Source organism: Ammospiza caudacuta, chromosome 27, assembly GCF_027887145.1.
Source record: "Ammospiza caudacuta isolate bAmmCau1 chromosome 27, bAmmCau1.pri, whole genome shotgun sequence".
NCBI lineage: Eukaryota > Metazoa > Chordata > Aves > Passeriformes > Passerellidae > Ammospiza > Ammospiza caudacuta.
The window spans coordinates 5061166-5075025 of record NC_080619.1 but is presented as its reverse complement, the minus strand read 5'-3'; the positions used below and the strand labels follow the sequence as shown (position 1 = coordinate 5075025).

General features: G+C 50.6%; 1 protein-coding gene across 1 annotated transcript; it reads right to left on the bottom strand.

Annotated features, from left to right (window-relative positions):
• Window positions 1-438: 438 nt before the first annotated feature.
• Window positions 439-7732, bottom strand: CCR7 (C-C motif chemokine receptor 7). Its single transcript, XM_058820743.1, has 3 exons — window positions 7723-7732; window positions 2810-2859; window positions 439-1503 (listed from the first exon to the last, which is right to left on the bottom strand). The coding sequence occupies exons 1-3, from the start codon at window positions 7730-7732 to the stop codon at window positions 439-441; spliced, it is 1125 nt and encodes a 374-aa protein (XP_058676726.1).
• Between the last annotated feature and the right edge of the window lie 6128 nt (window positions 7733-13860).

Below are 13860 nucleotides of genomic sequence, written 5' to 3'. Positions count from 1 at the left end.
CCTCGGACTGACTCAGTGCAAGGGCATTTCTCTGGGGTTGTAGAGCTGTGGTCTTGTTAAAATCAGCATCCAAAGCAAGGCTGATGCTCCCAGGCAGTTCTGCTGCACCAACGTCTGTTTTCTCTTGGTACTTGTCGCTTTTAGGGTAAATGTTCTATTTTGAGCGTTTCTCATTTTGACAGGGAAAGACTAAGCTGAAGGTGAAATGACAGGAGGAATTGCAGACTCACCACCTCTCCCTTGCTTTGCTGTTAGTGACAGCTCTGTTGTGAAGTCTCTCCACCCATGGGACATTGGCCAGCAGCCCTTGCTGCTTGAAACAGGAGGAGGCTCCTGCATTTCCCCCTTCTCTGCAGTGTGGCAGGTCTTGCTCTGCCAGGAGTCCAGAAAATGTCCAAAATCATTTCAAGCTCCACCAAGGCGTGCCTGGAGCTGGGCTCACGGGGAGAAGGTGGTGGTTGTCTCTGTCTCCATGGCGAAGGAGCTCCTCTTGTTGTCACGGCACGAGGTGAGCTGCCAGAGGCGCTCCTGGCTCAGGCAGCCCAGCTCCTTCAGCAGCTTGAAGAGGTCGGTGCGGAATTTGACGCCGATGAAGGCGTAGAGGAACGGGTTGAGGCAGCATCGGAAGCAGGCCAGGGTGTAGGTCACGTCATCTGCCACATCCAGCTTCTTGCTCTCCTCACAGGAGCTGGTCTGGTTGAAGGCTGAGATGGTCTTGGCCAGCATGACACCGTTGTAAGGCAGCTGGAAGACGACAAAGACGATGACCACGGCGATGATGACCTTGATGGCTTTGTTCTTCTCAAAGTTGCGTGCCTGGAGTAACGTTTTGATGATGATGAGGTAGCAGAAAGACATGACCAGGAGGGGAATTAAGAAGCCAAACACCATTTGGGACACTTTGATGCCAGTGTTGAAGGTCTGCAAGTCATCAGCAATGATGGAACAACGGGGGCTGCTCTCCGAGTTGTTCACACCACTGTGAACCAGCTCAGGGATGGAGAGGATGAAGGCCAGGAGCCAGATGATGAAGCAGGTCACTTTGCTGATGAAGATCATCCGGGGCCGCAGGCGATGGGCTGAGGCAGCCTGGACGATGGCAAAGTACCTGTCAATGCTGATGGACAGGAGGAGCAGCATCCCACTGAAGAAACTCATTTTGCAGATGCAGTAGACAGCTTTGCAGGCAGCAGGCCCAAAAAGCCAGTGTGTGGCCGCACTCGCAGCCCAGAAGGGAAGGGTCAGCAGGAAGAGGATGTCTGCCACAGCCAGGTTCAGCAAGTAGATGTCTGTCATGGTCTTCAGCCTCTTGAAGTAGATGTAGGTGAGCATGACCAGCCCGTTCCCCAGCAGCCCAGTGAAGCAGATGAGGCTGTACATGGCCGGGAGGAAGGCAGCACGGAAGTTTCGGACCTCCTCCTTCTCACACAGGGACTCGAACATGCTGTAGTCGATGGTGCTGTTGGAGTCATAGTAATCAGTGACATTGTCCCCAGCACAGAACTAGAAGAGGAAAAAGAAGAAGAGTGTGTTGGGACAAGGGCTGTGTTGGCGGTGTGGCTGTGCAAGGAAAGGAGCCTGGAGAGAAGTCCCAGGGAGTTCCCAAGTGCTGTCTCATGCCAACATCACAAACAGAGCTGACACAACCTTGTGGCTGAAAGTGTTTCCCATAAATATGTGAGGTCTGGGGCATTTTGGGGGGCTCCAAGTGGGAATTCCATCAGAAATGTTTCGTGCTCGGCCAAAGTAACATCTGCAAGCCCTCAGATGTGTGGCAGCTTTCCAGAGTGTTCCAGGACCCACCTCCAGCTGTGTGTGCACAGCCGGCTGTCAGATAAAATGTGAGAAATAAAGCATCCTTGAGCTAAATTAAAAATCAACGGAGGTGCCTGTGAGAACGTGAGGAAATGCAGTGAGTGCAGCAGGAAGCTGCTTCCGTGTCGGGCCAACATCTCATTCAGGCCCCCGATTTCAGTTCTGATTATTCTTGTTTCATCTTCCTACACTGCCATAACCTGTGGGGCAGACAGAGCCTGCGGTATCCGTGCCCTGCTTTTGTGACTTATTAGTCTCCAGAACCTTCTCCCCATCTCACAGACATGAAAGGTTTCCCCTGGAATACCCCCACCCTTTATCGGAGAGCATCTCGGTGCTCTCCATCTTGGCAGGTTTGGCTTTCACCACATCCTGCCAGGCTGCCAGCAGTGAAAGGGAAAAGCAGGGGCTGCTCTGCTCTGTCCCAGGGAGCCCCATGGGCTGGGAGGTGGCCACTGCAGCCAAAGGACCAAGGACACCAGGACCAGCCCTGGATTTGGGAGCAGACCGTGGCACAGCTCTGTGTTTGGGGTCCTCCTTGCTGGGCCAGGGCACTCTGAGCACCAGGCAGGGCAGGATGCTGAGCTCTTCCTCCTCAGGTCCATCCCTCTCAGTGCTGGTTTGGTCAGAGCCAGCTCCTTGACCAGGAATTTGCAGGGAGCAGGAACTATCTGCTCCCTGCAATCAATGTGGTGCACTCCTATCTGTCCTGGAAATGCTCCTTTTGGGGCTAAGAATGGACTCACACAGCTCAGGACATCTGAAAAACTGCATTTCCCACCATTTTTCTCTGCTTGGTTTCGTTTCTCGTGTTTGTTTTTCTGTAGCTGGGCTCTGCTGTCACTTCCCACCTCCCCCAGATGGATCCTGGGGTGAGCAGCTGTGTCCCCACACATTTCTGGGACTGTGGGTGGCTGCTCTGAGTTTTTGAGATCTCCCTTTACCCACAGCACAAACCAGCTGGATTTCAACAATGTTGTTGAAAACATCTTACCTGAAAAACGAGTGGCAGGCTGAAAACAAGGGTGACCTTTAGCTGCTTGCCTAGGGAAGAAGGAGATGCTGTGTTAGTGGCTGACTGGGGGTTTCCACATGGTTCTTACTTTGAAAAAGCAGTGGGTAATGCTGTCCATGGCACTGTGAACCCTGCAGAACCCTCACCACTGAGGAAACCAGAGCCTGGTGGAGATGCCAGCAAGATAACCCAGGGTCATGAGCGTTGCTGTCAGAGCATGGTGGAGTCTCAGGAGTTTGGTCCCTCTGGCTTCACGGATTCATGGAACAGTTTGGGTTGGAAGGGATCTCCAGAGGTCATTCAGTCCAACCCCCTGCAGTGAGCAGGGATGTCTTCAGGACCCTGTGCAGTGAAAGCTGAGAGCTGAGGACTCTAAACTTGGCCACAATGCACCCATTCTGATTTTATCCATTATTTCTTCCTGCAGGTAGCCAGCAGCCTGTTCCCTTGTGTCTGAGCAGTGAGGGTGCAGCTCAATCCATGTGAAAATACCAAGCTGTGAGGGCCATAAATCTGGCCCAGCTATGCCCCTGTGGTGTTTGGGCTGTGGAGAGGAGAGCTCAGCTCCCCTGGGACAGATAGAACTGGAGCTGGCTGAAATTTATTGCTTGTCTCTAAATGTCAAGAGTTGGCTTCTGCTGCCTTGGGATGTGAAAATACAGGATGCTGACAGCTGGGAGGAAAAGCTGAATTTAGAGCCAGGTATGGTGGTGGTGAGAGCAATCTCAGCCGAGCAGCTCTTCCTGCTGTGGTTAGCAGGGCAGGGGCCAGGGAAAGCTTTCTCCTCACTGGTTTTACAGCTCCTACCAGCATCTACCTCAAGCAGCTGCCGCTGAAAGTTGCTCAGCTGGAAGGTGGCAGTGAGACAGCCCTGAGCTCCACTTGGGTGTGAGGAGGAGATGTGTCCCTCCCTGAGGGGTGTCATGGCCCAGGATGTCCCTCCAGGCACTGGGTGGTCCCTGCAGCCCCTCACTCCCTGTGGGTTTTCTGCTCTGGGGGTGCTGAGCAAGGAGGTGCCTTTGGCTTGTTCCTCCTAGAACTCTGCCTTGCTCCTCATGGCCTGGTTGTTCATGAGTGTGGCCGATTCCTGTGCTCAGTGCCTGCTTGGCTGCAGTTTTGTGCCAGGCTCCTGCTCACGTTGCACTGCACCAGTGCATGATGAACTCCCACTGCAGGCAACTGCACCAAGTCCTCGTGTTAAGTCACATACAACAGCTTCACTAATATCAGACAGTTACCTGTGAGTGGGGATGTTTGTGATACCTGAGGGTGATGTGTGGCTCAGAGAGATCCTCAGCCACGTGGGAAACTCGTGGTGCTCATCCCCAGGCCTGTGTGAGCACCTCCCCTGAGGCCTCCTGGAAGCTCTGTCTCACCTTCCCCCCTGATTTTCATCTTTGATGCTCCTGCAGCTGTGTGCTCAGCTGTGTTCATCCTCTCCTCACCTTCTCCAGACCCTCCTGGGGGTATCTGAGGGGTTCCCATGGGAGCTCAGGAGGAACCTGGGGGGACTCAGGAGTGCAGGGCAGGGACTGAGGGTGAAGGGAGGCTCTGGCTGCTCTGTCCAGCCAATGCCTTTCCCTCTGATCAGTCCCAGACTGCAGGAAGAGCTTTGGTGTCTGCTGTGGTTGTCACCCCTCTAACTGCTGCCCTGGCTTTTGCATATGATACCGGAAATACACGAAAAGCCCCAAGGACTAGGACCCACTAGGTGAGTTTAAGCAAGTTGTGACTGCCCTTCCTGCCTGGAATACAGAGTCCCTGACCCTGCAAACACCACAGCAGCCTTTACCCTGCTGCTGCACCTTCTGAGCAGCCTGCTTTCCCTGGCACTGCTGGAGCTGGTGCTCCTGGCTGCCTGTGGATGGGTGATGAGTTCCTGTGCTGGCAGCTCAGCCCCAGCAGGGAATTGCCCCTGTGGCTGCTGGATGAGAGGCAGAGAAGAATCACCCTCATCCCATGGAGGAAAAGCATGCACATAAACCAGACTCCATCCTCTCTCTGTGGCTTGGTTTGCAAACTCCAGGTCCAGCCCTGACTTTGCCAGACCCAGCCCCAGCCCTGGTGAGGGCTCCTTTGCTCTGCTCTGTTTTCTTATCACCCTGTGAAGGTCTAGAAAAACAGGACTGAGAACGTGACTCAACCAACTCCTGAAACAGTTCAGCTGATATCATTCCTTTGAAGATCATCATAAGTTTCTTTTTTCTCCACTTTTTCAGTTGCTGTTTCAACTGTCTTAAATGTCAAACGACTTTTCAATATGAAGAGAGCCCTGTGCTGTTTCTGCCCCTCTTCTGTGCCCCCACCTCAGGTTACACATTTGCAAAAGGACAACCACAGAGGCCCTGCTGCCTCCTGCTCCCTCTGTGCCAGTCTGAGCACGTTGGTGTCACTGGTTTCAGTCAGACTGGACAGGACTTGCATCTCCCCAGCTTGTCCTGTGGTCTGGGGCAGTGGGCAGAAGCAATTATCATGACAGGAGTCTTGCTCTGCAGCTTATCAGGCATTTTAGGTGCATTTCTTTACTTTTTCTTTCCTTTTTACACCTCCTGGCAGTTGGCTGCTGTGGGTATTTTCTTCAAGTTTTCTAAAAGTTTTGTTCCTCAAAATATTGAGGGAAAAAAAAACCCTCTCAAAAGTCCCTGCAGCCAGTTGAACTAGAAACCTCATTTATAAAAATACACCAAAACCCCACCACAGCCAATGAGTCAGCCTGGCCCTACAGCCCCGTGGCAGCCCCCTGTGTGTCTCAGCTGCTTTGAGGCCATTCCTGTCCTGAAGGACCTGGAAATGGATGGAAAGTGGAATTGCTCCATAGGAGTGAAGGAAAGGAGGGATCTGTTCATGACAGGGGATGGGAACCCCTCAGTTTTACAATTTTCCTCCACAGACCAAGCCCAAGGTGGTGGGGGATTCATCCCTTGACAGCTGCTGAGATGTTCTGGCTCTCTCAATAGCAAAGAGAAAGAACCAGGTGGTTTTAAGCCCCAGTTCAGGTGCCTGGGGTGGGCACCTGGGGTGGGCACTTGGGGACACTGCTGTGGCAGAATGGGGGTGAATTTTGGACAGGCAGATCCCTCCCAGCTCATCTGGATCTCCCTCAGCATCAGCTCCTAAATGTGAGCAAGGTAAGAGCAGCTGCAGGGGCAGTGAATCCCATCAGGTGCACCCAGAAAGGCCTCTGAGAGTGGAAATATTCGGTGGCAGGACACCTGCCTGGAAGAGGAGAGAGACACAGCCCTGAGGGTGATTAATGAGATCACACAAATGAGCAGGGCAGCTCCTGAGGCTCTGGCTGCTGATACAGCCAAGGGATGCACGAGGGCAAAGCAGGAGCTGGGAATGCTTTATGGATCAGATGCATGACAGAAAAACAGGAGATGGGAATGCTTTAGGAAGCATTGGCGAAGCTGAGCAAAGTTGCTCTGGCCAAACCCTCGTGGTGAAAGAAGGTTTTTTGGGCCACCTGGAATTGCAAAGCCTCAGCACACGTGCAGGCAGTGATTAACCTGCTCTCTGTGTGTGATACATGTACCAGCTTCTGGTGCCCCTTCTCCAGCAGTACAGGAGGCTTTTGGGGGAAGAACCAGATATTTCTGAGAAAAGTTAATCATACTTAAGTGATCTAACGAGTATTGGCAGTTAGCAGCCTGTTCTCCCCCTTCCCCTCCTCACAAATGGCAGAGGAAGGACACTCATCTCAGGAGTGAGAGGAGCCAGTGAAACCCAGTCATGCTCTTATTTCATGTGTTCACTGCTCCATCACAGAAGAAAGTTAATAATTATTGACCTCCACTCCTTTCAGGAAACTGTGAATCAAAAGACAAGATAAGGAGAAAGAAGCAAGTAAAAAAATTTCCTGCAGAAGTGAGCCAGGTGTGTTTTAAAGACAGCACCACGGTGGTGCATCTTCCAGGAAAATGAAATATTCCTCTGAAATACAATAGTAGAACAAAAAACCCAAAGCAGGAACATTATCATAATCTGGTCAGGTTCTCACTAACTCTTTATTTTCCCTGTCCTGATTGACCTTTCCCAGGAGCTGCCCCCAGACACTGAACCCCTTGGAACAAGCAGCCCACAAAGCACCCGCAGGATGATGCAGAGGCCAGAAGTTTAAACGAGAAGAATGATGTGTGGTGAGCAGGTCCAATTTGGTGTTTGTTTGGATGCAGGCATTCCAAAATCCAGGAATTTCCTAAGCCATAGATTTCCAGAGGCTCTGAGGAGAAAGGAAACTCCCTAAACTCATTCCCTGCTCCTGCCTGGAGGGTCCTGTGGGACCTGCTCCCTCTTTTCCCTGCATCTGCATCTCTGGAGCATCCCCAGAGCTTCCTTTATTCCCCAGAACTTCTTGCATCCATCTCCAGAACCTCCTGCATCTCCAATGCATCCTGCTGTCCCCAATGCTCCTAGAGATATTTTAAAATAGAAATAACTTGCAAAAGATGGATGGACCTAATGAACAAACTCAGCTCTTCTTCCTCCCAATTCCTTGATTGATTCACTGAATTAAAATGTTGTCAGGGAGAGTATTCCCTCTCTCTCTCTCTCTACATATCTCTCTTTATTTTTTTTAAATTAAGAACACAGAAGAAAAGGTGTGAATTATGCGAGATTCCATTTGCTTCAGTACAAAAAGGCCCCTTAAAATTGCCAATTGCCTCCCAACCTCTTTTTTGTGTCTGTTTCTGAAGTGATTTGAGGTTTTGGAGCTTCTAAAACAGAACTATGATTTTTTTTTTCTTTATAGTAAAAATGAGGAAGGTGAAAGTCTTTTATACTGTTTAAATACTCTAATAGAAGTGTTCTACTCCTGTGTCACAGGACAGGGACTGGGCATCATTAACAAAGCTGGAGGCACAGCCCAAGGCTGCAGCCCAGGTACTCACCCCCATCCATGGTGTGGTTCCAGCAGGATCCAGTCACAGAGGTAGGGAGAGCATCACCCACTGCAGCACAGCCTGCCCTGCTCCTGCCAGGGACCCTCCTCGGGGAACTCTGATTTATACTTCCTGCACCCCCGTGAGGAGCTCACGGGCACCCTGATGTCACTGGCATGCAGCAGACCCTCCTCCTCCTCCTCCTCCTCCTCCTCCTCTGGTGTTCAGAGCTGTGCTGAGCTCTGGGGGTGCTCAGGTGCTGCTCGGCGTGCTCTGCACACCCAGAGCTGTCACTGACACTTGGGGAAGTGGAGAGGGCTCTGCTTTTGGGCTGACACATGAGGAATGGTCTGTGGTGAAGGAAACAGGGGAAGGAGGGTCTTTCTTACCTCCCCTCTCCAGCAAATCCTGCTTCATCAGTGGAGCTCTCAATGCTGGAGGAAACAGGAAACAGGAAACATCCCATCCCATCCCATCCCATCCCATCCCATCCCATCCCATCCCATCCCATCCCATCCCATCCCATCCCACCTACAGACCTGTTTTGGGAAGGCTGTTCAGGATGAAAATCTCAGTGCACAGGACTGCCCATGAGCTGTTGCTCACTGCCCTTCTCCCTCCCTATACTGTCAGCAGCTCAGTGACTTCCCCCCTTTCTTTTTCTGGGTATTTTTATCTTCCCCAGAAGGTTCTGCACTTTGTCGGTGTCATGCCTTCCCCCAGAGCAAACCAGTGGCTTTCGTTTGGTGTTTGCTTTTTGTTTGGATCTACCTGTCCAACCCAGTTTTGTTTGGTTGGGAGTCAAAGAGGGCTCTGCTCTTGAACAGACGCCTCAGATAGAGGGGTTGTTCCTCAGACAGAAATGTCTCCAGCTCCTCACAAACTCACTTTTTTCCTGAGCCAGGCTCACCTAGAAGTGATGCCTTTGGCATCTTGTCCTCTCTGTCTTATGCTCAGTGCTGTTACTGCAGCCAGGTGGAAAAACAGGGCACCACAGGATGGAATCCCAGCCTCCATTAAATATACCTGAAGCTGAGGGTAGTTTTGAGGGTTCTGTGGGCTGTTTTAGGTTCTTTTTGAAAACTCAGATCCAGTTTCAGACCCCCCCTTGATATGATCCCAGCCCGACTCCAAACCCTTCCCAGGGCTGCTGTGGTTCTGAACCCATTCTGGGGTGCTGAGAGGTCCTCAGGGTGAGGATTTTGGGGTTTTTGGGGCAGAGTTCTGGGGCAGGAGAGCTGTGACAGTTTTACTCTGCTCACACAAGGTGACCCTCCCTCTCCTCGGCGCTCTCTGAGTGCGCGGCACCGACTCCTCTGCACCTCACCCGGCACTTATCTCACCCAGCACTTATCTCAGGTGCTGCTCCCATCTCTGCAGCTATTTATTGCTCTGTGTGCCTTTGCTCACCAGGTAGGCAGGCAGGTACCCTGCCTCGAGAGCTTTATCTCATAACCACTTCCTCCAAGGAGGACCTGAGATGAAAGACTTCCCTTGGGTACCGGCAGAGTACCCGGAATCCAGGGGTGTAACAGAGGCTTCACACCAGGTCACAGCTCTGCCTGGGATGTGCAGGGGCCCCTCGGGGTGCTCTGTGCTCACCCTGCTCCAGGGAGAGGCAGCAGGCAGAGTTCTGGTGGATCCATCCCCATTTCCATGCTGGCTGAAGCCAAGGGTGAGAGAGGCAGCTTGGTTTCTTCACTTGGTCCCAGGATTCAGCTTCAAAGTTTTGGTGCATGCTAAATTCTGTGGTGTTAGAGCCCATCCAAGCAAACTGTTTTTTCTTAAAAATAATGAGAATATTTAAATTGGAATATTTAAATGGGAATATTTAAAATAAACAATTTGTCTGTGTATGACACCGAACCTCTTGTACAGTCACGTTTTACACCCAGAGGGTTCTCAGAACATTTATTAAATATTTGCTTAATTTGATTGTGTATATTTTCAGCCTATTGCCTGAGTGATTCCATCTCTTGGACACGTTGCCTGAACTTGGGTGCCCCATGAGCTGCTTTTCACAAAACTGTGATCCTGTGTGAGCAGACAGTGCCAGGCCTGAGCTGTGCCCATGAAAACCATTGCACTGTGCTACTAGAACCTCTTTGTTATTCCAAAGTTAATTAACTGTATAAAAGGAATCAAATTACCAGGTATTCCAGTCTCTGGGTGCCTCTGCTCCCCTCCAGCACCCAGGAGAGTGATGTCAGTGATTTAAACCTGCTGCCAGGCTGCAGCAGGAGCTGGGTGCCAGCTTTCATCCATAAACTCAAAGAAAACGCAGCCCCTGATAAATTCCACAGGAAGTTGCTCAGAGAGATTTTGGTTCAGTTCTCATTGGTTCCACTTGAACTGAAATATTGAGTTGAACTGAACTGTGTAATCCTGAATTGTCTTGACATTAAATTGCAACTCACTCAGCAATGGAACATCACAAGGAAGTTAGCTCTGGTTTCCCATCCCTGGCCTGTGTGTAAAACTGGAATTCCTGTGGGATGTCCAGGAATTCAACACAGTCTCACAGACATCCTGAGGTGGGAAATACCCCAGAGCTCCAGGAGAGGGTTCCCAGGTGCCTTGTGCAGGCTGGGGCACCTTGGAAATCAGAACTCAGGGCTTTGCCAACGGAGAAGGAATTCAGTCTGAGAGAAGCACAACACAGGATGTTCTTACATCCTGGATTCAAAACTTTTTCATATTTTCCACCAGTTTTGCTTTAGCTGATTTGAGATGGATACACCAGCTCTGTCCCCCTGTTCCTCCCTTTGGCTGACATGAGCCATGGGAAGGTTTGTCCCCGTGGCTGGAGGAAGCCAGGGGTGCCCAGACAGAAGCGTTGATGAGTTCAGGGTGCCCTTTCCCAGCTGTACTTCTCAGTCACATCCTTGCAGTGACATCAGGAGGGACCCTGACGTCTGTCCTGCTGCTCCCTCTGCCTGGCAGTGCCAACCCGAGGTGCCTGGGATGTCCCAGCTCTGGTCTTGCCCCTCCTCTGACGTTCTGGGGACATCCAGGGGGGTTTGTGGTGGAAGTCAGCAGGGTCGTTCCAGGGGGGTGCTGACGTTGTTGTTCCTCAGGCAAATATAAAATAGCAGAAGTGAAATCGTGAGTAAATTCCTGACCTTAAGAGTGGCACCAAGCTGGGATTCTTCACCCAGCCGAGTTCTTTGAGCAGGTGTAGAAACGTCTCATGATTGTGATCTCACCACCAGGTTATTAACAGATCCTTATCTCCCAGAGGGAGGAAGCAATCTGTGCAGCACCAGGCTCACATTGGGATGCACAGCTGCCCATGGTGTCAGCCACAGCAGAGAAAGGCACATCCAATGTCATGAGGAATTCACCTGCTTTGTGCCCACATCATGTCCTAGGTGATGGCCTGGCTCTCCAGTTCTTTTTTTGAGGAAAAAGAAAAGATTTACCAAATTGGCATCTGCCCTGCACTAAACAGTTGGACATCAATGAGAATTTCTTCATGGGCAGGGTGGTCAGGCTTGGAAGGGGCTGCCCAGGGAGGTGCTGGAGTTCCCATCCCTGGAAGTGTTCAGGGAATGACTGGATGTGGCATTCAGTGCTCTGGTCTGGTTGGGAAGGTGGGGATGGGTGACAGGTTGGACTTGGTGGCCTTGGAGGTCTTTTCCAGCCTAAATAACTCTATGATTCTCTTCCATGAGAGCAGCTCCCTCATCCTGGAGCCCAGAAATTGAGGTGTGAAGAGGGAAGCACACCTGGAGATGGCAGTGGGGAGGGGTCAGGCTGGCAGGGACAGTGACAATGACACTCCCCTTTCCAACCCCAGGGAGGGGTGACCAGCCACTGACCATGTGCACTGCTGGTCCCTGTCTCCCTCGGGGCAGGGCTGGGCAGCTTCCCATGGCATCTGTTCCCTCCTGTCTGCCCACAGAGCCCAAGCTGTGTGCAGAGGGACTGTGATGAACAAACAGATCCTTCCTGGCCTGAACATGAAGGAAAAACAGTGGTCACCTCAAAATGATGGGTGGGAAAGGAGAGGTGATTGAAAATGGGAAGAAAAGCTGGAATGTTACAGAATGTTACATTCTGTACATACATATGTACAATGTACATTCTGTATGTACATACATACAATGTACATTCTGTACATACATACATACATACATACAATGTACATTCTGTACATACATACATAAAGAATGTTACATAAATACTGGAATGTTACAGAAACTATGTTGGGGGGGCATATGAGCACCAGCTGTGTCTAGAGATGGTTTGTGCAAAGTGCTGGGCAATTCCCACAGGATATCAAACACTAGTGAGCAGTGAATAATTTAGAGACAAAACAAGATATGGTTTAGGGAGATAAAGGGATATTGATTAAAGAGATAAAGCATTATGACTTAAAAATAATTGGGAGTTGAAGTGTCCCTGAGCATCCAGCAAACATCATTCCTGTGAGCTGTGTTCCTTTGTTCAAAAGGTGGAAGGTTTAACACCAATCTGATGCTGCCTTTGGCTGAAAACTGGATCTAGAATCTGGAAATAATCCCATCAGTGTTTGCTCCAAGAAGAGCTCATCCAGCCTTCTCTGTTACAGATCTGGTATTTCTTATCCCTGGGGTTAAAAAGATTGTAATAAACCCATGATAATGTGATTTTTTTTTGCTTGGTTTTGTTACTGTCATTCTTTCTGGTTTGGCTTTCCCCACCCTAAAACTGGTGCCAGAACTAAAATGGCTTTTTCTTGACTCTTTAACAGAATCGGGTGATAAAAGCAAATTTAAAGTGGTTGTTGACAGAAATTACTGACTTCTGGAGTGACAAGTGAAGCTTTACGTGATTACTTACAACAAAATAAGACATCAGTGTGAAACGCGCGAAACCACTTCAAAAAACCCCTCGAAGACTGTGGAAAAAAACGTCAAAGTGAAAGAGGGGAACTGAGAGCACAAACAGCACAAAAAGACAGACCTGAAGCGGGATCTGGGCTTTCAGATTCAAGTGCCTGATCCCACTTGGTCATCATGTCCTGATGGGAGAGGTTTGCCAGTTACTGTCAGTAACACTCTGCATGCACAGGGGATTTCAAACCCAGGGATGCTCTGGGTTCCAAGTCTTGAGCAGGTGCTGCAACTCCTTGGAGGCACAAACAGGCTTGCCTGTAACAGTCCAGGATGAAACTGGAACTTGCTGGGTGCCTGGCTGGGAGAACACATGGAATTCCAGCCCCTCTGGTATGATCAACCCCCACTTCTGCAGTGCAACACCTGCAGTTCATATCCAGGAGCCTCAAAGCTGCAGGTGATTGACCTGTGAGCATCTCACCCTGATTTGGCAAATTGCTACAAATGCCTCACACTGTGAGTTGGTACAACTGCATCTCGCTCTGAGCTGGTACAACCAGCATCTCTCAGGGTCAGGGGAGTTACACCCTCTTATTTTGTTGTAAATCACCATGTAAAGTTTCACTTACGACTCCAGAAGTCAGTAATTTCTGTCAAGCACTGAGCATGAGCTGCCACAACTGCTGCTGGCTGGCACTGAGGATCCTGTACAAGAAAAGCACTGCTCACTTTCCCAGCCAAGGCTGGGGCTGCGTGTCCTTCGGGCAGGTTGATGGGGACTCCTGGTGGCAGCGCCTGCTGCAGTTCACACACCTCTGCCAGCACTTAACCTGCCCCAATTCCATCTCCAGCTGGCCATGAGGGGTGTTTTCCCCAGCATTCCAGCACTTGGGACTGCTGGGAAAGCACTTTTCAGTTAAGGGGATGAAGGGAGGTCACACAGGAGCAAGGACACCACGCTGCCATTTGATGGTGTGGGGGTTTGGTTTGGTGGCTGAGTAGCTTTTGATAAATTGAGGGAAAAAATCAAAAATGGCTTTTTTAAAAAAACACTGAACAGCAAAGCCTGCCTGGCTGCAAGTTCAGGGCAAAACCTGGGGAAAGAGGAGAAATAAACCATTGCTGACTCCTTGGGATGGGGCAGGCACAGAGGCTGCATTGGAGCTGGTGGGAAATGGAAAAGCACATCCTGGGGTAGAGGAGGGACGTCAGCAAAGGCCTGAGCAGAGCAAGGGTCTGACCCTGCTCCCTGTGTGCTGCCCACCCACACCTCCCTTTCTCAGGAGCCTCCTCACCCCCAATTTATCACCACACAGGGGCTCTGGAC